The 27,754-nt window shown below is 29.8% G+C and overlaps 1 protein-coding gene across 1 annotated transcript in view; it reads left to right on the top strand.

Annotated features, from left to right (window-relative positions):
- The first annotated feature begins 4,675 nt into the window (after nt 1-4,675).
- LOC107456190 (EF-hand calcium-binding domain-containing protein 6) overlaps nt 4,676-27,754 on the top strand; it is a 39,921-nt gene continuing 16,842 nt past the window's right edge. The window contains exons 1-14 of the mRNA XM_087151788.1: nt 4,676-4,863; nt 10,160-10,219; nt 11,471-11,583; nt 14,408-14,527; nt 17,860-17,963; nt 18,764-18,818; nt 20,380-20,516; nt 20,642-20,803; nt 22,223-22,322; nt 22,397-22,545; nt 24,148-24,252; nt 24,322-24,424; nt 25,635-25,805; nt 27,223-27,360. Coding sequence (XP_087007914.1) covers nt 4,845-4,863; nt 10,160-10,219; nt 11,471-11,583; nt 14,408-14,527; nt 17,860-17,963; nt 18,764-18,818; nt 20,380-20,516; nt 20,642-20,803; nt 22,223-22,322; nt 22,397-22,545; nt 24,148-24,252; nt 24,322-24,424; nt 25,635-25,805; nt 27,223-27,360 — 1,536 coding nt within the window. The 5' untranslated portion in view covers nt 4,676-4,844. The remainder of the gene's footprint in view (nt 4,864-10,159; nt 10,220-11,470; nt 11,584-14,407; nt 14,528-17,859; nt 17,964-18,763; nt 18,819-20,379; nt 20,517-20,641; nt 20,804-22,222; nt 22,323-22,396; nt 22,546-24,147; nt 24,253-24,321; nt 24,425-25,634; nt 25,806-27,222; nt 27,361-27,754) is intronic.

Here is a 27,754-nt window from a genome sequence, read left to right as displayed (position 1 = left end):
CACTGTAACTGTTGAGTCAATTTCTTGGCCAGGAGAGTGAAAACAAATTTATATATGTAAGACCTGTAACTAAGTTCTAAAGACAGATTTAGGCTTAAGAAAAAAAATTTATTCAAATCATCACATTAGTACTCAATATAATATTTATCATTTTTTAAGAAATGCTTTGTGTAATTAAGCTATTGTACATGAGAATGACAGCTTAAACTGTTACACACCTCAGTTCAGAACTCTAAAACTATGATAAGAGAATCAGGCGAATCATATTTTCAAAGCACTTAATCAATCCAACTGAATGTTAGGAATAAACAGTATTGCAAGAGCAAGTATAAAAACTCTCTATTTTTTCCTAAAATAATAGAAAAATTCAATGAATGTGGAATTAAGTTCTAGGTACAAACTTTCAAATGATATACCTTGGAAAACTAAAGAATTAAACAGATTCAGAAACTATTATAATACATCTTCAAATGCATGTATTTTACTAATACTACTTTAATTATTGAAATGTTGGGGTAAAAAATTTAAACAAATTAAATATGTTTAAGAAAATTTCAAATAGGCTAGAAGAGTGACTTTCAGGGAATTAAAATTATTTTAGGAAATTGTAAATGAACAATCTTTTTTCTAGGCATTTTGAAATGAAAGGAAAAAAATTGTCTGAAAAGTATAAAATATAAGACTTTTATATCTCAAGTGTATATTGCGATATTGTTAGGTTTCTGAAGAATAACTCATTTACACAATAAATACGCTTTAAAATTTAATAAATTGTAATAAAATATTTCGACCACTAAAAAGCTTTAACATCTATCATTTTTAAAAATTTAATTTGAATTGCAAAAAATAGTACTTTAAAATAACTAAGAATTTTTACTAAACTAAGTTTTTATTATTTACTTTAAATCACTTCATTTACATTAAAAGCGATTATTAATTACATTGTGAAATTTAGATTTAAAAATTTCTATTTGTGTGCTATTTGTTGTAAAATGATTTTTTAACATTATCCTTTTGAAATAAGATCAGCCAGGTACTCATTTGAGTTATGAAAAAATATATATAAATTTGGATTATAGATAAATAAATAAAACTTTTAAATCATCAATGCTCTGTTTAAATTTAAGGCCTTGCTAATTTGAAAAAAACTGACAAACTGCATGAAAAGACATATAATTTTTGCAATATTCTTTCCAATTTTGCCGACAATAAATATTTATTTGCATATCACTAAGCTGAAAATGATTTTATATTTTAGAGTTATTTCAGTAATATACTCAGATTTTCAAAAGCGATTGCCAATAGTCAAAATTGCAGACTAATTTGGTTTCGACAATCAGATTTTAATAAACTTATTATTAAAGATTAGGAAATTATGAAACGTTGCATTAGAAGTATCACTGTTGTTTCTAAATTGATGTATTTCTTATTAATTACATAACGATCATAGAAAGGAAAATTTTCTATTTTATGTAATGGGTGTTGCAATAAAATATTGTTCAAAATTTGCTGTAAATTCTCATATATCAGAAAGAGCATGTATATTTGATTTCGTTTTATTATTGCGTTAAATCTTTCAAATTTCGCAAGAATCTATCATATAAACAATAGCCATTATGAATAAAGTAAAGGTTTCAGATTTAAAATGGCAGGAATTGACAATAGCTAGGAGCAACCAAACACAAACAACAAAGAACCTTCAGACGTTATTGTTTTAAATATTTGAATTTTTAACGGATGGTCAAAGCAAGATGAAACTCAAAATAAATATATAATGAGATGTTTTAATGTTATTTTACATTTTATTGTCCATGGTAATACATAAATATGTCAGAAACAAACAATTCAAACACTATGAAATGTTTTTGTAAGTAGTTAAAATACACGCTATATGTTAATAGTTAAAATCTATAGTTTAATTCCAATTTATGTTAAAAAGTTAAAAACTAAATCCTTAGAAAAGAAGATATTTAATTTAAAAATAAATACAATTGCTAGGAGCTATATGTGCTGAGCGATATAAAAATTATAACGTCACGATCATATATTGTCAAGAAATATCGATATTTTATTAGATAGCATAATATTTTTCAAATTTTGCCGATTTAAATAACTTTTAGATAGTCAATATTTTCGTTCTCAGCACAATATAATGCAGCATTAAATAGCTAGAAACCTACAAGTGACATAATCGTAGGTAAACCAATGCATTTGTCGATTCAGAAGTCAATCAAGTTCTACACGCATGCGCACGACGTCGCTTGCAAGCATCCAATTAAAACTAATTTAAATCACTTAGTTAGGCACTGATTTAGATCACTTAGTTAAATCACTGATTTTATCCCGTCACTACTTCTCGAGTTGCAAGTTCCAAATTATCATTTTCAATAATCTTCGTGACAACACAGCATTCGGTAATTATTGTTGATAAAGACCGTGATTCAACTATTGATATAAAAATAACGATATTATTGTTGTTAACAATGATCATGATATTATCGATGTCAAAAATTTTGTGACAATTGTGTCGAAAATTTTGACTGTGAGATATTGGATTCACGATTTGTCCTGAGAGAAATTTTTAAAAACATCTTAATCTCGATATTTATTCTCCGATAATTATTTTTGCTGATAATGCCCACGATATTATCGTTATTGATAGTATTCACTGTTATTATCGTCACTGCTAATGAACGTCATATTATTACTGATAATGATCATCCCGTTATCGTTGTGAACATATTTGATGAATTCGATATTTATTGATATTCATGAATTGTTGTGAGTATAACTTATAAAATATCATTATCACAAAGTTTGAAAAATGCAGCTGTAAAAGTTACTCAAGCTCTTAAAAATATATGAAGATATTTGTCTCGATAGGAAACACACACAAAATGTAAATAAAAATGCTAAATTAAAACAAACCATTATTGCTTTAAGAGACGATTCCAAAAAAGTCACATAAATACACAAGAAATATTACTTTCGATATAAAATTAGTTTAAATTGTTTTTAGTTAATCAATAATCTTCACTTTATCAATGGAATCACAAGCGTTCGGTTAACAATGTAGGGAATAATTGGACATTGACAATTTCTAAAAACAACTCACAATTTTTAAATTTCATTTTGAAGTCCACTTTAAAAGTAATTGCTTGCAATGTCAAGAACAAAACTGTTAAGTTTGTTAATTATTTTAATAAATGATCAATTTGTGCAATAGAAATGTCAAAGCTGCCATCACTTCACTTATCTGTCCAATGGCAAGTTCAATGACTTACAGATAGCAACCAATAGGAATGCATTGGGATGTGAGTATGAGTTGTTCAATAGAGATGATGCAAACGACAATTGATTTATTTATTCCACTCAGTGATTTAGTTCAGCTTTTGGCTTGGACATCTATATTATTTCTATAAAAAGATATGCCGGACCCAGATGCTTAACTTTATTAGTTAGCTATTATCATTCAATCAATAAGCATTAAGTAGTAGTTAAATGCAGTCAACTATGTACACCACAATTATACTTTGAAATCAAACGTACTCCAATGGATTATTACTTGCTACGAATTGATCATTGATGCATTTTTAGGTGGCAGATTGAAAAGTTAAAATGGAAAGACTTGATTGGTTAATTAAACATTGTTTCATATTGGTACTTAATATATTCTATATATAAAGCACTAATATGTATAATAATAGTAGTACTATATATATATACATATATATATATATATATATATATATATATATATAGTACTATATATACATATATATATATATATATATATATATATATATATATATATATATATATATATATATATATATATATATATATATATATATATATATAGAGAGAGAGAGAGAGAGAGAGAGAGAGAGAGAGAGAGAGAGAGAGAGAGATAACAAAAAAAATGAAAAACTATTTTCTCCGTTTTTCTATTCAAGCTTAATTTACCGTGGTGAATTTAAAGAGAAAACATATTGTACTTGAAAATCTTTATCTAGTTAAATATTTTCTTTGCATAAAACTGACTTTATTTCTAAGCTATATAAAATAAGTGGTATATTATTCTTGCATTAGCTAAAAACTGATATAATAATTATAAGTAAAAGCATAATGGAAATGCATAAATAGAAAAGGAAAACAAGAAAGCATGTAGCAATTGAAACCTAAGTATGAAAAAATGAAACAAAATTATCAAAATTAAAATAAATGTTAACAAATTTGTCTTGTTACTTTAGCAATTCATAAGAATTAAATGTAGAAAATATCAACTTGATCATGATACGAAAATCAAGCTTGCACATTTATAGTTTAACAACAAAATCCAAACTACACTATTCTTCAACTCTTAGTTTTTTATCTCGGATATATAAAATACTTGAGATGGAAGTAAATGCCTCAATAATTTACTTGAATCTCGTGACATCAACTCCAACAGCAACGAAAAACTTTCCCTTTTATCGGACAATACCATAACTGTAACAAATAACACACTTCCTTATTACAAATTTCATACTTATTGTACTTTTATGGATACATAAAATATCGCTTAGAAAAAGAGCAAAACTCTATTTTTATTCATTACTAATAACAGCTCCTGAGTTCCCGATCACCATGGAAACCACTGGAAACACGTTGTCCACGATTCTCTCGTGTTCATGGTATTTTAGTACCCGTCTCCAACCCCGTGGGAACTAAATGGGATTTATATATATACCACAGACAACTAAGGTTATTTCTCTCATCGAATTTCATTCAGCTCTAAGTAATAATGATGTATTTTAAGTTATAGATTTGGATTATTCGCGGTGTCTAAATTCCTGAACAAGATGCTGCTAGAACAAGAAAGTAAGATGATTCTAATTTAAATAGCACAATTTAATTAAATTAAGTTACTTAAGGTAAAAAATATTTACATACTTAATATGAGAGAATTCAGTGTTTGTTATATATAGGGCTTAGAATAGGAAATAAATTGATCAATTTCTTTTTCTTAAGTTGTTATTTTCTTTCAGAAATAAACAAAATCAACTTTCTTCCAATGGTTCGAAATTATTTAGTATATTTTATATAAATGTTGTTATTGAGAACATGAATTTGTTTAGTTTCCGTGAATTCAGAATTTATCGCACACTGTGAAAAAAAATTATGGTCAAAACTAACAGAGTATGTTAAAATTTACCGTGTTTCCGACGTTATGGAAGCACGAAGAAGCTCTAGTTTTTACGGAAGCGTTTTGGCAATGATTTTGGTAAAATTAACAATAAAATATTGTTTCTTAATATGCTTTAAAATTTGGTGAATGCGGTAAAATTTCGTTAGCTTATCATGATGCCTTGTGGGCATGGTAAAAAAAAACATTTATTCGGTTAAATTTGCTTTTCAGTTCAGTATTTTTACTAATTGGTGGCAATAGGAACTATAAATTTGAAAACATTAATTTCCGGTAAACCGTTACCATATAAACGAAAAGAGTTACCACATGAATGGTTTAAATACCGCATATTTTAATTTTATTACAAGAATTTTAGTTTGTATTTTTACCAGAAAGGTTTTTACCCCATAGTACGGTTATCTTACCGGAATTTTTTTCTTCGAGTAGTATACTTTTAGAAAAAGCTTTTCAGATTATTTAGTCAACTTTAGAATTTTAAAAAAAAATTTGTATACTTTAAAAAGGAAAAAAAGAAATAAATTTTCTCCCAAAAATAACTTTTCTAGTAGTTTTTTTTTCTTCTTTTTTTTAAGAAGTATAACTCAACTTTTATGCAATGGTTTAGAATTCTGTAGCACAATTTAATTGAATAAAGTTGTTTAGAATATAATATAACTGTGCAGCTGTTTAGAATATGTACACTGAATTTTTGTAAATTCAGTGTTTATTACACACAGCACATTTAGTATAAGTAGTTAATAGGTCAATTTTTCCGATGGTTCAAAACTATAAAGCGCAATTTAATTAAATATTGTTATTTATTATGTTTAATTAAATATCTCATTTTAAGCAAAAATAAAGTTTGTTGCATGAAATATTTAATATAAGAAATTTATAGTTCCGTTTTTTCAAACAATTAATTTTTTTAAAGCAATTAATTATTTCAAACAATTGATTTTTTGTTTCCTTTTTCAATCCTTATTTTCCTAAAATAATATCTTTTAATTGAAAATTGATTATCAATTCTGTCAAAAGGGCCTTTCTTATAAAACGCAGCAATTAATTTTTAAAAACAAAATATAAGAACTGAGTTGGCTATATTCGAATAACTAAAAAGCAATATTCTTTTATTTGTTTATTTTTGTCATTGGAGTCTCAGAATCTTGTTCTTTAGTGTTTCCAAGCGTGAAAGTTCCTTACTAAGGCGTTTCGCTTCATAGCATTATAGACTAGGTTAGAAATCTTAAAATAATTCATTTCTCTTCCTCTGAGAAAAACGGTAAGAAATGGTGTGAAAAATAAAAGAAATTAAAATAAAATATTTCTTCACCAAAATTAATAAAAACTCCTAATTTTTATCCAAACTACTTCTTAAATTTACTTAAAAACTACCATTTTTCATGTTATAAGCTATTTTAATCAAATCATGAATATATATTCTCTCCAAATTTTTTAGAATATTTATTAGAATTCAACTAAATGAAAGTTTTTTTTTCTCTTTTTGTACGACTATTCCATAAAGCTTCTGAAATTTCGAAGCCGACGCTAGAATTGAGCTTTTTCTGATTGTTCAACAATTCTAAAATTCAAATGTAATAGAAATCTCTTTGCCAATACATTAAACAAAAACAAAAAAATACCAAATAATATCTAGAGTTCATATTCAAATGCAACTATGTTAGCGTAAATAACTTTATTGCTGAATCATAGAAGGAGAAATATGCTGCATTTAGACCATTCATTTGGTAATGTTTTCGTTCTTGTTTTATACAGTACACCGGAAATTCTGGTTTTCAAATTATAGTTCTGTTTTATTACCATACATTTAAAAAACTGAGAACTTTAAATGAGAAACTGGAAAGTAAATTTGTCTAAATAAATGGCTTTTATGCCATTCTCTAAAGTATCAAGATAAAAATACCAAAGTTTGCATCATTCTCCAAATTTTATAACATATTATAAAGCCATATTTATGGTCCATTTTACCAAAATCATTACCAAAGCGCTATTGTAAGAGTTAGCAATTAATGTTCCCATGAAGCTATTTGATGCTCCCATAGAGTCAGAAACACGGTAAATTTTACCATATTCTGGTATTTTTGGCCATATTTTATAGAAGAATATTTTGAATATTTTGGAAAAATAGCAGTTCAAAGAGCGACTTTTTATTAAAAGTTATACTTTTTATTCAGTTTTTGTTTTAAATTTGTTAATTTTTGAGAACAAAATTTGTTTCATACGTTAAAAATTACTTAGTTGTACTGTAAAAATTTCCCGATCAAATAACGAGAAGTACCAGCACACGGAGTGCCAGTGTACATTTTATCGTAATATCCATTCTTACCATAAAATTTTACAGTACAAAAAATCTAGTATACCGTAATTTTTATGCTAGTACTTACTATAAAATCACTGTATCGCTGTAATTAAATAAATATTACTGTAAAAACTACGGAATACAATTTTAAGGTAAAAATGGATTTTGCCTATGTTCTATTCAGGGTGCCAGTGCTTTTGAATGGAATTTGTTCCTGAATTTTTTTATTGAGTAGAAAATAACAGATTTGATTTGCATATCCAAAAACATATCGCGCATTAGAAAATTTATATGCACTATAAAAATGTAACTTGATCCCGCATTTATCAATCTATGGAAAATAGCGAATTTGATCTGTATATCCGAAAACATATCACGCACTAAAAAATTTATGTGCATCGGAAAAATGTAACTTGATCCCGTATGTTTTACTGTGTAGAAAATAGAGAATTTGATCTGTATATCCAAAAACACATCACGCACTAAAAAATTTATGTACACTGTAAAAAATGAGTTTCTCAAAATTGAGCAAAAATTTATTAAAATAGCTTCAGAACACATATAGTCAAATTTGAAAAATATATTCAAATTTTAAGCAGTATATAGGGTAAACCTGCCCAGTGAAGGAACATTTAATAAACATATATATTTTAAAAATAAGAATTTAAAAGTTTTTCTTTAGATTGATTGGTAACAATAGCTTACTGCCAAACAATAGGAAGTCATCTATCAATGTTTTGGAATACCTGGTCAAATAGACTTCTCTGAAAAAAATTTTGAATTTGTTATTATCTCTGCAACACCTTGTTTCATTAAAAAAATTATAAGGTGAGTGTTTGTATTTATATGTTTGAAGTGGAATTAATTACATGTAATAGTTTTATTTTTCTCACTGTGATAAAGAGAATGCAAAATATAATTATTGAAGTTAAGTTTTATTTTTTTAAGCATCATAGCATAATAAAGTACTGAGATAAGGGGGGGGGTTTATTCACTGGATCACCAAACGATGAAAAACCAGTGAAGGAACAAGTGTTCCTTTACTGGGTTTTTTCCAAGTTAATGAAAATAAAAGATAAACTTCAATTTTCTTGTACCTTTAGTGATGTTCCGCATCAAAAGTATGTTAAAAATACGAAAAACAACTTCCAACCAGTGAGGGAACAGGCATGTTCCTTTACTGGGCATAGATTTCCCAGTGAATGAACAGTATGTATTAATATGTTGACACTGTAATTTTCAATTCATGATTACAAAAAAAAGTTAAAATTTTCCAAGTATTTATATGTTATAATTTCAAGAAGAGGCTTGCTTTAAAATATTTGTAAGGCTTATAAATTCATAAAGAGCATTAAAAAATAACCAAAATTAAGTCTTCCTTTACTGGGTGTTCATTCACTGGTAAGAGCTGTTCCTTCACTTGGTCTTCTTACTACTTGTTATTTAAACCTCCAAAACTTTAAAACAATATTATGTAAGTTCTCTACAATTTTTTTACATAATTTGCTATTAGTAACAAATATGTTGGCACTGTCATTTAACTAAAATTACGAATTTTGAAATGAATATGGTTTTTTAAAAGGCAAGCGCAGCTTAAGTGTTCCCTACGCAGTTGTTAGTTTACCCTACGCATGTTTGGACAATATGCATAGTTTCAAAAGTGATATGGAAGGAAAAATATGTAAGAGGCACAAACATTGGGTGTCGGCAGGATTCGAACAAAGGGCCTTCGGGTTTCTTAAAAGATGCTCTAATCACCATTATTGTACACTCCAGTCCAAGAAGAGTTAGGAAGTTTTTTATAGTGGCCGCTGCACTGACACATACTTATTTCCAATTTCAGTGGTACAATGGTACAAAGGTTGCAGTTAGGAAATATATGGAAATAGTTTAGTCATAAGATTGGTAATTTTAATTTCACTTTTTGCTTGTTTCTCTACAGCTTAAAAACATTTAAACGAATGGAAAGTGTCATGAGGAAATGTTTGCTATTGACGTTGTTGCAAAGACACTGAAATTTCGCTTCTGTAAATGCCATTGTGCTACAGAAAAGAAACTTAAATAGATTAAGACTTAATAAGAAGAATTAATAGTTATTAGAAAATTATTTGTTTTTCGTTCTTTTTTAATAGAATTACCTAAACAAAACTAACACACTAGGAAGAAACAATATTTCACTAAATAGTCACTAAACATAATAATATTATGTAATTAAATTGTGTTAGAACTCAAAGCAATAATGAATTAATTAAATTAAATTAACAAATTTTAATGTGTTTATTAATGATGATAAAAATTATTAAATGATTATTGAATGGGATGGTGATTTAAAAAAAAAGGATTATAAAGAAGAAGAATTGTTATGAAATAGGATTACAGTTAATAAATAGTGATTAAAAACGGTAATTATTAAATAATAATTAAATAGTGACACACATAATTATTAAATGAGTTTTAAATACGATAGTAATTAGATGATGCTTGAATATAATAGCTATTATTAGTTAATTATAGCTATAATAACAACTATTAAATAGATAATTGGTAAATGTTGACTAAATATGGTTATAATTATTAAATAGGGATTCTAATAATCGATACTTAACAGGCAGAATATTTAATGAGTAAGTTCATTAATTGAGAAAGTACATACAGATATCTTGCAATTGCAGAAACCATGAAAAACCAATCCGAGAATTCAAAAAGGTCGCTAAGTTCAACTACAAGTTTAGGTAAGTACCTATAATTCAACCATAAATATGCATAGAGTGTATATAGTGTTGCTATTACTATTATTATAATAAAGCTAATGTAACTAATAGTTCGTTTTATAAACTTCAGTGTCACATTAAAGTTGGTTGGTCACCTCGAATAAAGCACGAAGTAATTATGCTGTGCTATATTACATTATGAGCTGCGATGTCTTAGTGGTTAAGGCACTAAACTGTTATGATGAATAAGTAATGTTCGTTCCCCAGAAGCCGATTTAAGTCCACCCAGCTTCAGTTTAATAAATACTAGTCGAGATTTGATGGCTCAGGGGATAAAATACTCGCCTCCCAATAAGATGACCCGGGTTCAATACGAATTCAGCACTCGGCTCTCCTCGACAACTGTGCTAGCTTAAAATATCCTCAGTGGTAGACGAATCATGGGTTGACGTCAGGTTAACCATGGGTGATCTTCGTAGTTTTCCTCTTCATGTAACGCAAATGCGGTGAGCAATCCAACTCTATGTAACGCTAATCGAAAAGTCCCCCACGTAGACAAATTTCTCCCAGTACTGGATCCAGGATTTCCCTTGCCTTCTGGATTGGGTTTGAAATTACAAGGCTACAGAGTTGAACATTAATAGTCTTAAACTCAATTGCGCAAACCACGGTTATTAAATAAAACAGATACCATCCAGTTATGGTTTCTCAGGGGATAAAGTGCGTGCCTCATAATGTGGTGACCCTGGTTTGAATCCCAGCAAAGGCTGGTCGATATGAATTCTGCACCCGGCTAGCACCAGCCACAGTGCAGACGTAAAATATCCCCTGTGGTAGAATATTCCCAGTGGCTAGTTTCTCCAATGCTTGATCCAGGAGTTCCCTTGTTTTCTGAGTTGGGTTTAGAATTACAAGACTACAGATGAACATTGTCAGTTGTGAACTCAGAATCGGGTCGGCTGTTCAACGGCGTTCATAAAATAATGTAAAATAGGTACCAGCTTGGAAAGTTAAGGCTGTCAGAATACAATACTGACCACATTGCTACCATTATGACGTTGTTCATGAAATTGCCTTAACCTCCATGACCCTCCGTGGCCCAAATGGGACTGTTGTGGTATGCTTTCCTTTGTATTATATTACGGTTGGCAAAATAGCAAAAAATTCACTCATTTTACCATGTAAAGAGAAAGCCTCAATTCTGTGTAACTTTATAGACTTATTAAAACGCATAAAATGTTTATTTAAATTAGTTTATAAATTTTTTTATAGACCTTTCTTCTGTATCTTCATTCACAAGTTTTTCTGAAAAAAGTTATAATGAGAACGATGTGAAAGAATTTGTGGCAGAAAAGCTGAATAAAAGACTAAATGATGTATTGCACGTAAGACTGTTATTTATAAATTCTTTTATGCGTTTCTTTAGTAATAATTAGTATTTTCACGTAAATTTTTATCAGATATAATATAAATGTTTAAAGTTAATTGTTTTTTGAGCTTATTAACAAATTTGGGTGATTTCTTTTTGATTAATTATACTCTAAAGTCAAATTTATGAAAGCGAAAAAGTGCCAAAAAACACAAAAACAAAAAGTAAAAACAAAACATTTAAACTAACACTCATAACAAAAATCATTTATATTATTTTCCCTTTGTTAAAATATAAAATTTGGGCAATTCCATGTGTGACGGAATGACATTTTGACTTGCAAAATAACAATTAATTGAAGTTTCTATGTATCTAATTTCAAATAAACATTTTTTTTCTCATGCATATCATTATTATTGGCATAATGCGCTTCATAAACTAAAAAAACAGGATTTTCTATCTTTTTTACTTTTAATTTTACGAACTTTTTATTTGCGTGACGGAATGACATTTTGGCAACCAAGCTTTTGGCATGCCGCTTAGAACTGGTAGTTTCTGCGAATTTTGCAGCTATTATTTTTCTGAACTATTTTATACTTTTAGTATAATGTGTAAGCAATGTAAAATGTGAATTTGGAAAATTAACCTCAGGTTGGCTAGCAGTTATTAACATCTATTTGCTGTGACGGAATGACCGTGACGGAATGACAAAAAGTTTAGTAGAAGAAAGTCTTCATTTAAAAAATGTTTTATTAATATGTAAATGATTAACAGAATGTAACAGCTAAACAGGATTAATATTTATGTAAGAATTAGTAAAAATTTCAACAGTTTGAAAATTAGGTTGTCTCTGAAGAGGTTTTATATCTAACTTGCCAATGTCACGTCTTTTCTTTGTTCTCAGGAAATTTATGCGTTATTAAGACATGTGACGGAATAACGTAAAAGAAGTTACTTTTATTTTATATATTAAACTTAAAAAGATAATGTCTTAAATGTTTAAATTTTGTACTACATGCATATTTTTATTAAAATATTGCAAAAGAAAGATGCATTTCTTTTATTTTATATGTATTTTTCAAGAAAACAATTTCAGCACAAATGTGAACAATTCACTTGTCAGCCATGTGATTACTTTAGAATGCTAACAGATTCAAAAAATTTAAAATTATCAAAAATGAAACGGCAATATGTAGACTTTGGCTATTTTTGAACATATTTTTAAAATTAAAATATGCAATTCAAAAAAAAAACAATTTCACTTAAAAGTTGACAATTTCGTGGAATTGCCCATTTAATACTTTCAGAAAAAAAAAATTTGAAAAAAGTTAACTGAAAAAACAAATTCCTTACAAACATTCATTTTTTCTTATATCAGTTTATTTGTAATAGTTATGTATTTTCCAAATAAAATATGCTATTTTCTGCTATTTACAATAACCACAAGATTCAGGAAAGTAATAACGATCAGTATTTTCTGACTAGCACTAGCCAGCACTTTTGTTAAGAGTTTATGATTAAATATGACGACTTAAAAATAAAAATTCATGCAGTAATCAGCATCATTTCTTTTTCCCTAAACATTTATAGTACGCTGTTAAAAATATATCGGAAAGAACTGTTAAATAACAATTTAGTTAATTGTTATTTTACTGCCTTCAAACGTAACAGTCAAAGAATCATAAATATGATGATATTCAAACTGTTAACTGTATGAAAAATCGCTTATTAACTGCTTTCACATAATACGGTTAAACAACCAGATTCTTATCGCATCAACTAGACCCCTCTAATGAAGCTGCTTAGTTCCCTGCTGATGAGTACATATCATAGATGATTGGGCGAATCTGTCATTCTCATGACCGACAGAGCGGAGGTTCAAGCCCCAGCGTTGACACCACGACACTCTCTTCAACACATGAAGAGTTTCAAGTGCCCTGCACTTCCCTATCTGTGTCCCTTACCATTAAATTACGGTACCTTCATTCACTCATAGATGGCAGCACCATAAACCTGTTTCTTCTCCCGATTTTAAGACCATGCTAGCTGGAAATGGTTAAAAAACCGTGTAGTTTTTTATTCATGACTTTTTTTAACCATACTTGTTTTAAGCGGTTTCACTACCGTAAAGGTGAAAAATCTACTTAACCGTAAACTTTAGATTAAGTGGATGGTCAGACTGCTGTCGGTTATTTTACCATGATTTTAGAGAGAAAATTCTAACACCTTAGAATAAGAGAAAAATCACCTTAAATATTATTTTCAGAAATTAATTAATAATAACAACGAAAGCGGGAAAAAATATTCCACTCAAAATCATATAAATTAAATAATATTCGCATTATTTTTAAATATAAAATGTAGCAATAATCCGCGATGTTCTAATAAAGTTATTTTTTACTTAAAACAGCTTTCTGTTTCATAAAATCGCAATGCTTTATTTTGAAATTGAATTTTTATTTTGTAGCTGAAACATTAATTGGATTTACCCATCAATTAATTGTTAACATTCCACACGAAAATATTCAAATTAAATAGTATTCGCTTTATTTTTAAGTAGGAAATGCTGCAGAAGCCCAAAATCTAAAAGTAATAGACAAAGTCTGTAATAGCCCATTCCAAGCAATTAGTTTCTATAAAAATGATCTTTAATTTTAATCAACTATTTGTTTGATGTAAGTATAATGCGTACATTATTTTAATTTTTATTTTTAAGTTAAAACATTAATTGTTATAACCCATAAACTTTCATTAAAATATGCATATAGAGCAAAATTTATATAATCGAATTTTTGAATATTTGAAATCATATTGAACTTAAGCAAGTTTTATTTTTGTAGGGCCTACGTACATTTGACAAGGAAAACACTGGAAAAGTTCTACCAGCTAATTTACACAACGTTCTAAATATATTTTGCTATCCATTAACTTTGATGGAATTTAAAGAACTAACGTCACAGGTTATTCTTTAATATTTTTAAGATATTAGTTTGTTATGAGCATTTTACTTTTATAAACATAAACTTTTTGAAGCTTTCAAACTCTACATTAAATTTTCAAAAATATTCTTTGAAATTTTATCACAAGATAAAGAAGTTTAAGATTAACAACAGGATTCAGGATTTGGGATTTTGTACAAAATTTATTATCTTTTGAAAATGCGACTAAGTTTCTTTAAATCGAGTAAATAAAGTAATCTAAAGCAATAAAATGTATATCTTATGAAATGAAAGTATTAGAGGTATCTTATCGAGGGCAGATAAATTTTAGGATGCTCTAAAAAATAAAACAAAAAGATATCTTTTTTCCGTCGAAAAATTTTTGTTTGAAATGTGAACGAGTATATTAAGTAATTAAGCAGAATGACTTTTGTTTTTTCTAATGCTATGTTTCATTTATAATTATAAGGAATATTATCCTATTTGATTTTTCTTTTAATGTATATTTTTCGCTTTTCACCACATATGTAAAATTTCGTGACAGAACTTTAGTATAAGTCACGATTTATAATCGATTCTCACATAGCAGTAATCAAAAAACAAAAACAACAGCATTTTTTGCAACACACAATATAAAAATTTTGTTAGTGTTTGTTGAATAAAGAAGCCAACACTGACTTTCATATCTTGCTCACTTTTCATACTTTCATGTTTTTTAATAATGTCTTATTTACAAAAAAGACTGAATAATGTCTGATGCGTAACTATTTGTCATTTTTAAATAAGGAAAGGGTTCACTTTGAGATTTCATGAATTTTGAATATTTACTTTTTATTTTTAACAAACTTATAAAATTATGTAGGTCAATGACCTAATTATCTAATTATATATATATATATATATATATATATATATATATATTATAAGCAAAAAAGTTATCGAAATCAAGTGAGACGCTCTGAAACAAAAGTATGGTAAAAACTATCAGAATATGGTAAAATCTACCGTGTTTCTGGCTTTATGGGAACAAGCACCGAAAAGCTCGGTAATTTTTTTCGAACAGCTGTGACAATGTTTTTTGAAAAATTAACAATAAAATATGGTTATAATATGTGATAAAATTTGCTTATTTTTACCATGCTTTAGAGTATGCCATTAAAAACTATTTATTCAGTTAAATTTGCTGGGATTTGTATTTTTTGCTAAATGTGTGTAAAAAGAACTACAATTTTTAGAACCCGAAAATACATGAAAAGAATTATATGAAATACTAGAAATTATATGAAAGGACAAATTACCAAATAAATAGCTTAAATACCATATATTTTGGTTTTATTAACCAGAATTACAATTTTGTCCGAATTGTTTCCTGGCTCGTATCCCCTTAACATCACTGGTACCAGAGCACCCGTCCAGGAGGTGCACTCAACATTCGGTGCAACCGCAAGGACCAGACGGCGCTTACCAGACTTACCAGCGGCCACCTTAAGTCTCTTTCCTTCGAGGGAAGTAATAAAATCTTCCCAAACTGACCCAGGTGCCACAACATGCAGGCTTCTCCCCAACATATCCTGAACTGTCTTGGACTGGACAAGACGGACATACTAAATAACCCACTTTTGGTGACCGACTTCCTCCGGGTCATGAATTTCATGGACAATGTTTAGCCCTGCTAATTTTGGGGATAAGGAAGAAGAAGACAATTTTATTTACCGGAAACGTCATTACTCAACAGTACGGTAATTTTACCAGAATGTTTTCCTCTGTGCCACATTTCAATACCTTTCCACCAGAAATCAAAAGGGTTTTGATATATTTAGTTCTACCTTCCTCAAATAGAAAGATTTAAAAAGTACTTTTTTTTTACTTCACTAAATTATTTTTGTACTCTGTTTATATAACAAGCATTCTGTAACTGAAAGCAACTGACAGAGGAAATGATATATTTTTGATATTTGGGATATCCATGGCATAAATTATACACTAATGTAAATAACGCTAATATTTATACTAAAAAGAATTTAGAAGTAATTCTGTTACTTTATGAGGCTTTCAAATTACAGTAACTTCAATTTAACGTAGTTTATTTAGCAGAAACTTTTTGCTATGTTACTTTTTATTCACCTAATTTTAAAAATATATATAGCATGAAAGCATGCATACGGAGAAGAAAAAAATCTGCTCAAATTACCGTTCGCTAATATGGTAACGATATACCGGTAATTCTAGTTTTCAAAGTTATAGTTCTTATTACCACGCATTTAAAAAAAATACATAACTGATAATTAAATTTAATTGAATAAATAGTTTTTATACCATACTCTAAAGGTATCATGAGGAAAAAAAGCTTTTGGAAACTCTATCAAATCAACACTCACATTAATACTCGTATGTACGGCTTTTGAGAAATAGCGTAAAGGTTAAGGTTTTGCCAAACGCAATGCAAAAGCTGTTATTTAAAGACATATGTTAATTTTTAAGTTAATTTTCACGCATGCGCACTAGAGTTTGGTTTGCTTTAGCGTTAACGAGAAACCGTAACCCGAAGAGCAAAAGCTCTCTCATCATGAGAGCTAATATCAATCGTGTACTTTCAACTCGAGAAGAATTAGAGTGATTACGTCTAAGCATATGATTTAAATCGGATTTAACTGAATACCTATAAGCGACGTCACGCGTGTGTGTTGAACCTGATTGGCTTCTAACTCGACGAATTCCGCGATTTACCTACGATGACGTCACTTGCTGGTATCCGATTACTAATAATGTCACCCGATTTTTATGTTACAACTAACAGAGGTTAGGCAACAGCAAGGGGATGTTGCCTTAAATTATATTATGTCAAAAGGTGTGAAATCTGTAGCAAGTGCAAATTGAAACCTGCTTCCTCCGAATAAAGCCTTGATTATCTGGAATTTTAGTAGGAGGACTTTCTCTTGCGACCAATTTTAGATTGTAACTTTGCCGGAGCGTTTGAACTCCTGGATTTGATACAGCGAAGGCTGTATTGAAGGATTGGAAACAACAACATGTCAAAAGGTGACTTAATCGTGTTTCTATTATTCAAAGTAAAAATTGCTAACTGATAAAAAAAAAAGGTTTGTTAAGGCCCTTTAGTTTCCTCAGAGCGTCCGGCAACGTCTATATGCTTAAAAGTTTATCTTTTAACCATATAGACTTTGCCGGTTGCAGTTTGGACGTTGAGGTAGCAGTTTGGAAAAAGGGCCCAAAAAAAAAAACAATCACCAATTTTGTATTAAAAAAATGTGTACTTAGTAAAGTGTGGACATTAATAGATAGGTTTCCTTATTTAATTTTATTAGAACATTCTTAATCATTTTCTTGCATTTCAGGAAAAACTAGATGGGAATGGATGTATAACCTATAGATCTTTTCTCCAAAATCTAACGGGGCGAAGAAACGAAAGAGATGATTTTAATAGGAATAGAAAGAAAGAGTAAGTCGATAATTTTATTCAAAGCAAGATTACTTTAATGCTATTATTAAGTGATTTTCCCCATACGGAGTCCGCTCCAATTGTTCTGACAATTCCGTTCGAAAACAAGCTGAATTGCTCAATGGATTTCAATTTAAGAGAAGCGTGTCGATAGTCTTTACCATCAAACGATAAACATCTGAAAAGCAGAAGAAATTTAAAATAGACCCATTGGCAGTGGGCGTGCATTGTTATAGATCTCTAGGCTAAAGTAAATTTAAATAATATGAAAATTCACAAAATCAACTCATCATCGTCCGAATAGCCTCACCTATCAATAAAGATTTTTTTAATTAAAAATAAAAAATATTCAAAGGGATGTAAGACTTGATAAAAGTTTTTTGATTAATTTATTTTTAAGGTACAGTATGAACAAAAACTGATTAAACTTTCAAACAAATCCGGTAATGTACATCGAAACGTCTATATTATACTTATTCCCGCTTGGTAAAAGACCGGCCTGGAAACATAGAGAATCGACAATAACTAATTTTCTTTTTACGTTAAATGAATTAATTGCAGCCTGTGTTCTCTGTCAATACACTTGAAAAACAGAGTATTAAAAAAATGAGTTTGAAGTATAATGAGTTATGGGGCTAGAACTCTTAAATGATCGAGCGTAAAGGACTACAACAAAAGACCAAATGAGATTTTATACATTATACATGAAAAATTTTCTTAATTATCCCTTAAAATTGAAATAAAAATGCACTTTTCTAGTTTGAAATATTTTTATTTATAGTTAATGTTTTATTTGGTAGGATGAACCTTTTAGACGAGAGTACTGAAGAATTGGAAATTAGAATGAAAAGAAAGGTATTTGAAATAAATTTTTCAATTTAAAACTTTTTGTTAAAATAATATTGCGATATTATTTAAATAGCCTAAACCTCACACTTTATTGCTTCAATTGCATTTTTTTCATATTCAAGAAGTTTCCTTTATAGTAACTCATTGTCGTTTATAATACCAGCATTAATTACAATTCACTTTTTTTTATTAAACACCATCCCTAAAGAATATGGATTATTGTGTATTAATATGGTTTAGTAGAAATATATTAACTCTTTCTTCTTTTTGCCTTGTCTGTAAGTAAAAAAATAATGAAAATGTTTTATAAACTGCTTCGCATTTAACTTTCAAGCTGGTTTAACAAACTCAATATATTTAAGGACAGTTTTCCCCAATTTGCTAATTTTAATTCTAGTTTCCCCAAAACTTACTTCTTTAAACATGTTGTGCATTAGAAATTTACTTTGCTTATTGCAAATTTCTAATACGCAGCATGTTTAAAGATAGCTTTCTCAACCATGCTATGTTTAAAATTAGCTTTCTCATACGTACTACATATATTAAATGCTATTAAATTACTATCTTACTACGCCAGAGAAGTTTCTCAAAATTTGTATGCTTAACGAAAGTTTCTCAAACTTATTATGCTAAATGCTATTGACTTTTCTCAAACGGACTCTTCTTATTCATACCTTACTCAAACATTATTCTTAATGCTATTTTTCTCAAATTAGCTAAGCTTAATACTGTATTTTTCTAACTTACCATGCCTAAAAAGTCTTACTTCAAACAAACTATGCTTAATGCTACTTTTCTCAAACCTATTATGCTTAATAGTTCTTTTCTCCAACTTATTATGCAGAATCCTACTTTCTGAAACTTACTATTCTTAATGCTACTTCTCTCAAACTTACCAGACTCAATGATGCTTTTCACAAACTTATTTAGTTTAATATCATTTTTTTCAAACTTAATATGCCTTCTTAATACTACTTTTTTCGAACTTACTATTCTTAATGCTACATTTCTCAAACTTACTAGACTTAATGCTGCTTTTCCTAAACAATCTACGCACTGAAAATATTCCGAGTAAATTTACGGAAAATAGCATTGGTATCCTGATAGCAGCATCCATAAAATTTTATTATGCAATTCTAGCAGCAATATTTATTTAGTACAAAGATTCAGGGATATTCCTATAAATATTACAGTAAAAATTACGATTTATCATATTTTTTGTTTCGTAAAATTTTAAGGCAAAATATGAAAACTCCCTGCCACTCCATACTTTTAACCGTAATTTCATCCGGAATTTCTTACTTTGTGTTTGATTTTCATTTTCATACAGTTATTTTAAACATATCTAATAAACGTGATCATTTTGCGGAATAAATAAATATTACTTAATTTCTTTGTGCTTTGATCACATAATGCATTTAATAAATTTTTATTTTTTGTAACACAAAACATCTTGTGTTTACTCCGTTAAAAAATCATTACGTCTTCATTTTTTTAAAATATGTTTTTTCAAACGTCAGAAGCGAATTCCAGATAATTGTTTTGATTTTTTAAAGTATTGTTTTAGATAAGTAAGAATCTTAAGACATTCATACGCTGTATGTGGTTATACGATCCAAATCGAGACGAGATGATCCAGAAACACGAATTCCGTGCTGTTCTAGAAAATCTGTGCTTCCATTTAACAGACGAACAATTTGACAGGTGATTTTCTTAAAACTTATTTAAATTACACTCTTCAAACAGTATTACAATGAACCTGTAAAATAAAAACAATAATAACAGTATATAAATGCCCTTAACATATAAATTATATAAATACATTTTAGGTTGTGGCTCTTATATGATCCAAACATGAGAGGTGTTTTAAACTACAAAGACTTTCTACTGAAATTAGGAACTCGAACAGAGTCATACAAAAGAATCATACCCAAAGGGATGAAATCAAAAATCCTCCACCAAACCACCACAATTGATGCTTCTGAATCAAAGTAAGATAAGTTTCATTTAGTTCGAGATCACATCTACATAAAGGGCATCTACTTTTCTCCCTGCTTGATTCTTGTGTGTGTATATATATATATATATATATATATATATATATATATATATATATATATATATATATATATATATATATATATATATATATATATATATATATATATATATATATATATATACACCCAAGTGCCATTACATTATGACCATCCTCCATCTATAACAATGGGTTCGCCCAGGTTTTCAAGGCTTCTCGCGCAGGAAAAATGTTTTCATGGGCCACACTAGGATCCATAATCCTCATAGAACAATCCCTGACGTCTGTAAGCTACTTGAACATAGTTGCAGACCAGGTTCACCCATTCATGGCAACAGTTTTTCCTACGGGGGGTGGTGTTTACCAACAGGATAATGCACCATGTCATAGGGGTCGAATCGTCGAGGAACATTCCAGTGACTTTCAAGTCATGTCTTGGCCCCCAAATTCACCTGACCTTAATCCAATCGAGAATTTGTGGTTCTACTTGGAAAATCAAATTGCTACCCCCTCGCAATGTGAGGGAATTGCAGGACCAGTTGGTGAGCGCTTGGTACCAGATACCTCAGACTACCTATCAGCACCTTGTGGAATCAATGCCATGGCGGGTGCTAGCAGTTTTGTGGGCTAAAGGTGGTCCTACATGTTATTATCAGGGTGGTCATAATGTAATGGCTCTTCGGTAAATATATATATATATATATATATATATATATAAGCGTGCTAAAAGATGGTTTTAATTATGAACTGATCTAAATTGCACTTTCTTGGGTGATATTTAAGAGTTTCAAATTCAGTTCTAATATAAGATCCCTGGTAGTTTCAGAGCCGGAAAAGGTTTAAAGTCTCAAAACAGGAAATTAATTCTTGAGAAAATTCTTCTCCATTTTTGCTGAAATTTTCTATTTTTAATCCTCTGTAATTTTCTGACTTCTGATAAGTTCTCACAGTAAGTTATCATAATTTTTATCAAAACTTTTCTTGCACTGTCTGTAATAAACCAAAATATATCTGGCAAATCTACAGCTGACGTTTTAGAATATTCTAACATTTTTGTAAATTTTTATGTAATCCTTTAAATTGAAATGATTACTACTCTTTAGTACAGGATATTTCAAAATACGTTTATCAACAAAGTTACAGTTAAAACAAAATGTAATAAAAAATTATTAATCACCATATTAAACGTTTATTACCAAAATTTTATTAAGCAAAAGAAGTTCAATAAATTAACTGTAGATAATAGTTATATTGACTTTCGTGAAAATTGAAGTTTTCATAGCTCTCGTTACAACTAATTGTTAACACATTCTAACTTCAAAATATGTTCCAAGTAACTTTTTTATAAATCATTTTATTATAACGTTTTTAGAAAAGAACGTACTCGTAAAAAGTTTGCAAAGTTAGGAAGAGATGACCCAGAAATCCAAGGACAAGTCTTCAGCAGTATTGTCGAAGTATTTCGGAAAAGAGTAAGTAAAGGTTCGGAAAGTTACATTATAACCAAGAAAGTTATACTTTACAGAAATCTTTCTTCTTTATTTAGGTTGAAAAGAACTTTCCCATTTTGCTTCGAACTTTCCGAATCAAAGACAGCAGTGATAATGGTTTTGTTTCTTTAACAGTATTTCACCAAGTATTAAACTATTTTGTGATGCCAATGTCTTCTCAATTATTCAAACAAGTCTTAACAAAGTAAGTATAGGCTTAATATAAAGAATTGAGGTGATCTGTTGGTTTTTTTATTATTATTAATTTTATTCTTTATTCATAATCGTCGTTGAACTGCCGAACCAATTTTTGGGTTACGTACTACGAATGTTCATCTATGTAGCCTTGTAATTTTGATCTCTATCCGGAAGACAAAGGGACTCCTGGATCAAGTATTGGGACAACAGACAAGAGAGATTTTGGATCAAACATAAAGAAAAGCGAGCCTTCGGGGAGAACTTTTTGATGGAACTAACCCGCATTTGCGTTACATGGAGAGGAAGACCACAAAAACCTCCAACTATTAGCCTGACGGCAAGGAGACTCTAACCCATGATGCGTTTACCACTGACGATATTGTATGTCAGCACTGTGGTCAGTGCAAGCCGGATGCGGAATTCATATCGTCCAGGTATCGCTGGGATTCGAACCCGATACCCCTCATTGGAAGGTGAACGCTCTATCCCCTGAGCCACCGCGATTCATCTGTGGCTTATTGAGAAAATCTAGGTGACATTAGTACACTGAGAAAAAAAGTATAGCCGAAATTACCAGAATATAGTAAAATTTACTATGGAGGCACAAAAAAGCTCAGTAATTTTTACCGGAACGCTTTGGTAATCGTTTTGGGAAAATTAACAATAAAACATGGTGTTATAAAGTGGGATGAAATTTGGTAAATGTGGTAAAATACAGTAGTTTTATGTTTACATCTTAGAGCATGGTATAAAAACTATTCTTTCATTTAAATATATTTACTTTTCATGCGAACTATTTTGCACACTTGAATTCCGGTAAACAGTTTCCATATAAACAAAAAATAATAAAAAATGAAATTTTTAATTTTGGTTTCAATATCCAGAATTATGGGGTTTTTTTACCAGAAATATCATTATCATACAGTACGGTAATTTTTTATCGGAATTTTTCTTCTGCGTAGATAATATTACTAGGTAATGTGAAAATAAACTAAATGCTAATGTCTTCTCAATAGTTGAAACAAGTCTTAGCAAAGTAAGCATACATAATATGAAAGATTAAAAGCTATCTGAAGTTTTTTGAAGAAAAAAAAATCAGTGACATTACTAGGTAATGTTTCCTAGATAATGTAAGAGTGTACTAAGTGCCAATGTCTTCTCAATTGTTGAAACAAGTTTTAGAAAAGTATGCATAATGTAAAGAATTGAGAGTGATTTGTGGTTTTTTGAGAAAAACTCTACATTACTAGATAAATATTACAGAATGTTCTATTTACCTATTTTTGTATTTCTCATACTTCGCATACTTTTCTACAATTTTAAAGGGTGTATTGATAAAATTATCTTTAAAACTACTTAAACAAATTACGTCAAACTAGTTATAACTACTTATATGGTAAAAAAAACTTCATATTACTCAAAGTTTTTCTCAATTTGATAAAATCGCCCATTGTCTATTAATTGGCGATCTATCGTGGAAGATTTTCGTGACAACCTTCATTTTTACGGAACTACTGTTTACAATATATTGCATACCAGTGTACTTAATTCACATGACGTAAAATTTTAAAAATTATCCTTGTTATTTCTCTTCTTTTTTAATTTTTAGTTTTAATGTTCCTACATCAGCAAACAAAATTCAATGGTATGAATTTCTAAAGAGTGTTTGCATGAAGAATGCCCACAATTCTGGAAGTAATACTCAGTATTCGAAGTAAGTATGTAATTCTTCAAATTTATTTTCTGCTTACATGCTTTTTATACAGTCATTCTTCCATTTTAGATCTTACAATTGGAGCGCTTGCAGATCTATCATTGAAAAACTGAAGAAAGCAGGAACGAGCTCAGAAAACTTCTTTAGCAAATCTTTTACTGTTCTTGATCAAGTAAGTATAGAGTAGAAATCCTCTAAACTCTCGAAACGGTTGCACTTACAATTTTAAAACCGCTGTTATTTTGAGCAAAATCGAGGAAAATGTTTATTTTTTGGCTGCAATGTCGGTTATGAGTTAATTTTATTATGTGACAAAATGAAACGTTTACGCGTTTTCCAATCAGAGCTGAAAAAATGTGTAGATTGAAAAGCAGAATGTTTTTTTTTGATCTCACTAATGTCTTTTAGAACCTCCTTTTACTAAACTTTTCGTTTGTGCTTAACTGCAACTTAAATTATGTAAATAAATGCAAATTAAATTTATGCAATACATTTAATACGAAGAAACAAAAATGTGCAACAGCAAATAAGCCGAGGAGACACCAAGAAAAGAGGAGGCCTCAGCTCGGATTCATTTAGTAGTCCGACGTAACGAATTAAACTGCGCAGTGGTGGTTAAATATGAAAGATGTCACTGCTTTCAGACTACTAAGCTGCGAAGTGGGGTAAAATACGAAAGATGCCGTTATGGTTGGACTACTAAATGATCAAATATTCTTGTTTTTGGTAACCTATGCTGAGGCCTTTTCTCTTTTAGGCGGTATTTTCGCAGCTTGTTTGCACGATAATATGGTGCAAGGTATCTGCAGCGCTGCACTGGCACTTCTGAAAATATTGCTAAAAATAAATGAAAAACAATGTGAAAAAGCGATTTATGTCCAAGGAAGCTAATTCGGAGAAAAAAGAATCGAATTTATGGTTTTGAGATCGTTCAAGAGCTTGCATAAAATTGAAATCGAAAAAATAAAAATATATATGAATATCTCCAGCATTTATTTGGATTCCTCAAAAATTTCAAAGGAAAACTCGCAATTGTTGATGTTGAGAGTAAATAAAATTCGAAAATCGGGTTAGACAAGAACCGCTTTTTGTTCGAAATCCCTCTCCACTCAAATACTTCGTCTTCACCATACTTTTTTTATTCTCTTTATCTACTCGTGGACAGAAACCGTTTTCCCCGAGTCTGTCTTCAAAGTGTAATAACTCTCGGGGAGAATCAATTTTCCACGTTACTGACTTGTCGAAAATTAGTAAACCTACAAACGTAAACAAATGGTAATTTATTCTTAATTTGTGTGAAAAATGGACATAAACCGTTCTTTCCTTTTGATCATCAAAAATTATGTTTTTTATGTTTTAATACAACGTTAACACTCTTGCAGAACAACAAAAGAACCATTACAAGAGCAGAACTGAAAAGAGCCATCAATCAACAACTCTTGTTGCCTCTGGGGGAGGAAGAATTTAGAGCATTAATGTTTATATTGGATCCTGGACATACAAATGTTGTGGACTGTCAAAACTTCCTTTCGATCTTCGAATCAATGCAAAATGTAAGTAATTCGGTTTCAAAAGAAATTAAAGTTAAACTGCTCATTTTTAAATTGAATTAACACAGCACTAATGCCTTTTTTTAAATTTTTACGTATTTATGAATGATGTGAAAAAAAAAAGTCTTAAATCATTATAATAATTCTATGATTCTCAGTACATCAATTTGTTGATTTTGGGACTTTCTTTTTCGAATTATAAAGTATTGGAAACCTTAATCATGTTATGCGCAACTTACAAACTGTTTAAGGTTTATTTGTATGTTGTACTAAGGAAAAATGTTAATAACTTTTATGTTTTTTCCCCATTGTTTATTTTTTTCCCTTTTTTAAATCTGTTTTGTTTTTATCTCTTAAGGCCTGGTTTTGTATGAAAGGTCATAGTTACAAAACGTCAGTTTAAAATGAGCGCTAACCCATGATTGGTCAATTTGTGAGTTAAACAGCATACGTCATCGAACGCTCAGATTGAACGTCAGATTCAACTGCAGTTGGATTACAACGTAACGTTAACGACAGAAGCAATGGCGGACATCATCCAACAGAGCATTGAAATCAGCCACGATTTTGATTTTAACATTAAACATAACTCTTCTTCCTCTTCATTTAGCTAAGCTATAATGCGTTTTTTCTTGGACGAAGTCATTATTTGCTCTCTAAAGCACTGGTCGACAATAACAAAATCAATACAAATTCAAAATAAATATTTGCTTACGTTATTAATGCATGCGCAATGCAAGATAATGTCTGCGTTGAACAGACTGCTCACGCTGAGCTAACAAACCAGTATTTTGTTGGCGTCAGCGGTACGTCTACGTCCCGCTGACGCCCAGATAAGGCCCTTGTCCTAAGAAACCAGGTCCCGCAGTGGACTGATCGTTAAGACACGGTTTCCAGCAGATCACCGAAGTCAAGCATCACTGGCTACGGTCAGTGTGCGGGTGGGTGACCACTTGGATCAGTCTGCGTAGGGACCGAGGGTATGCGGCATTGGTCCTCGTTAAACTGTTCTACCGTAAAGTGCTCGACTTCGCGCGCAGGTCGTCGGGCTACCGAAGCGGGGGTGCCATCCCCTCCGCAGAGGATCAAAATTGTGATGGCATGTCTTCGGATCATCCTCCGAGATGTTTCCCAGACCGTCGCCAATAGCCCATTGTGCAGCTCTAGTGCGACGTAAATTAACAACAACCTAAGAAACCAGGAATTTCTCGTTGATGAATGTTGATAGTGAGCATCTTATTTTAATCCCTCGAAACATGTCTACTTTCTTCCCTTAATTTTTAAACCTGCTGATTTTTTCCATCTGTAAATAATAGTTTTTTTTTTTGTCATTAATAAACAAAACTATTTTTATTTGATAGAAATCAATTATTTTATAAAAATGTGATAGTTAAATATCTGCTGTTTCTATTATGTCTAGGAAAAGAACAATAACTCGAATCACAGTCCAGCTAATGAAGAACTTCAAAATGAAAGAATATCACCAACACTGGCTGGGGAAAAGCTGAAAATGGAGTTTAAAAAGAACTTTAATAAAAACTTAACAAATATAGAAAAGGTATTACTATGGAATATATTTCCAATTAATAATGAAGAAAAGAAACTTCTATTTCCCTGTTAAAGGCACATTATATTGCTTCTCAAGTATAAAAGCTGTGAGAAAACTAAATTAGTCTGAAAATGTTAATTTATTTAATGAAATTCTATGAAAATGTGTAAGAAAATATTATAGGTTGAAAGAAAGGGAAGCTACTGCGGATATTCTTTGACAAATTTGTCAAAAAACCACATTAAATTTTTTTTTAAATATTTAAGTATTTTTCTAATTCTAATTTAGACTTTACCTGCATTCTGGTTTGTATCTGGAATTACAAAGTTGTTCAGGTTTTTTTTTTCTAAAAAAAGGTTATTTTTGTATATTTTAGAGTTGCCAATCTATATCATTTTACAGA

Source organism: Parasteatoda tepidariorum, chromosome 9 (genome assembly GCF_982258835.1).
Source record: "Parasteatoda tepidariorum strain Cologne lab strain chromosome 9, Ptep-v5.0, whole genome shotgun sequence".
Taxonomy (NCBI): domain Eukaryota; kingdom Metazoa; phylum Arthropoda; class Arachnida; order Araneae; family Theridiidae; genus Parasteatoda; species Parasteatoda tepidariorum.
The sequence above is the reverse complement of the archived record's forward strand: the minus strand, read 5'-3'. Positions and strand labels throughout refer to the sequence as shown.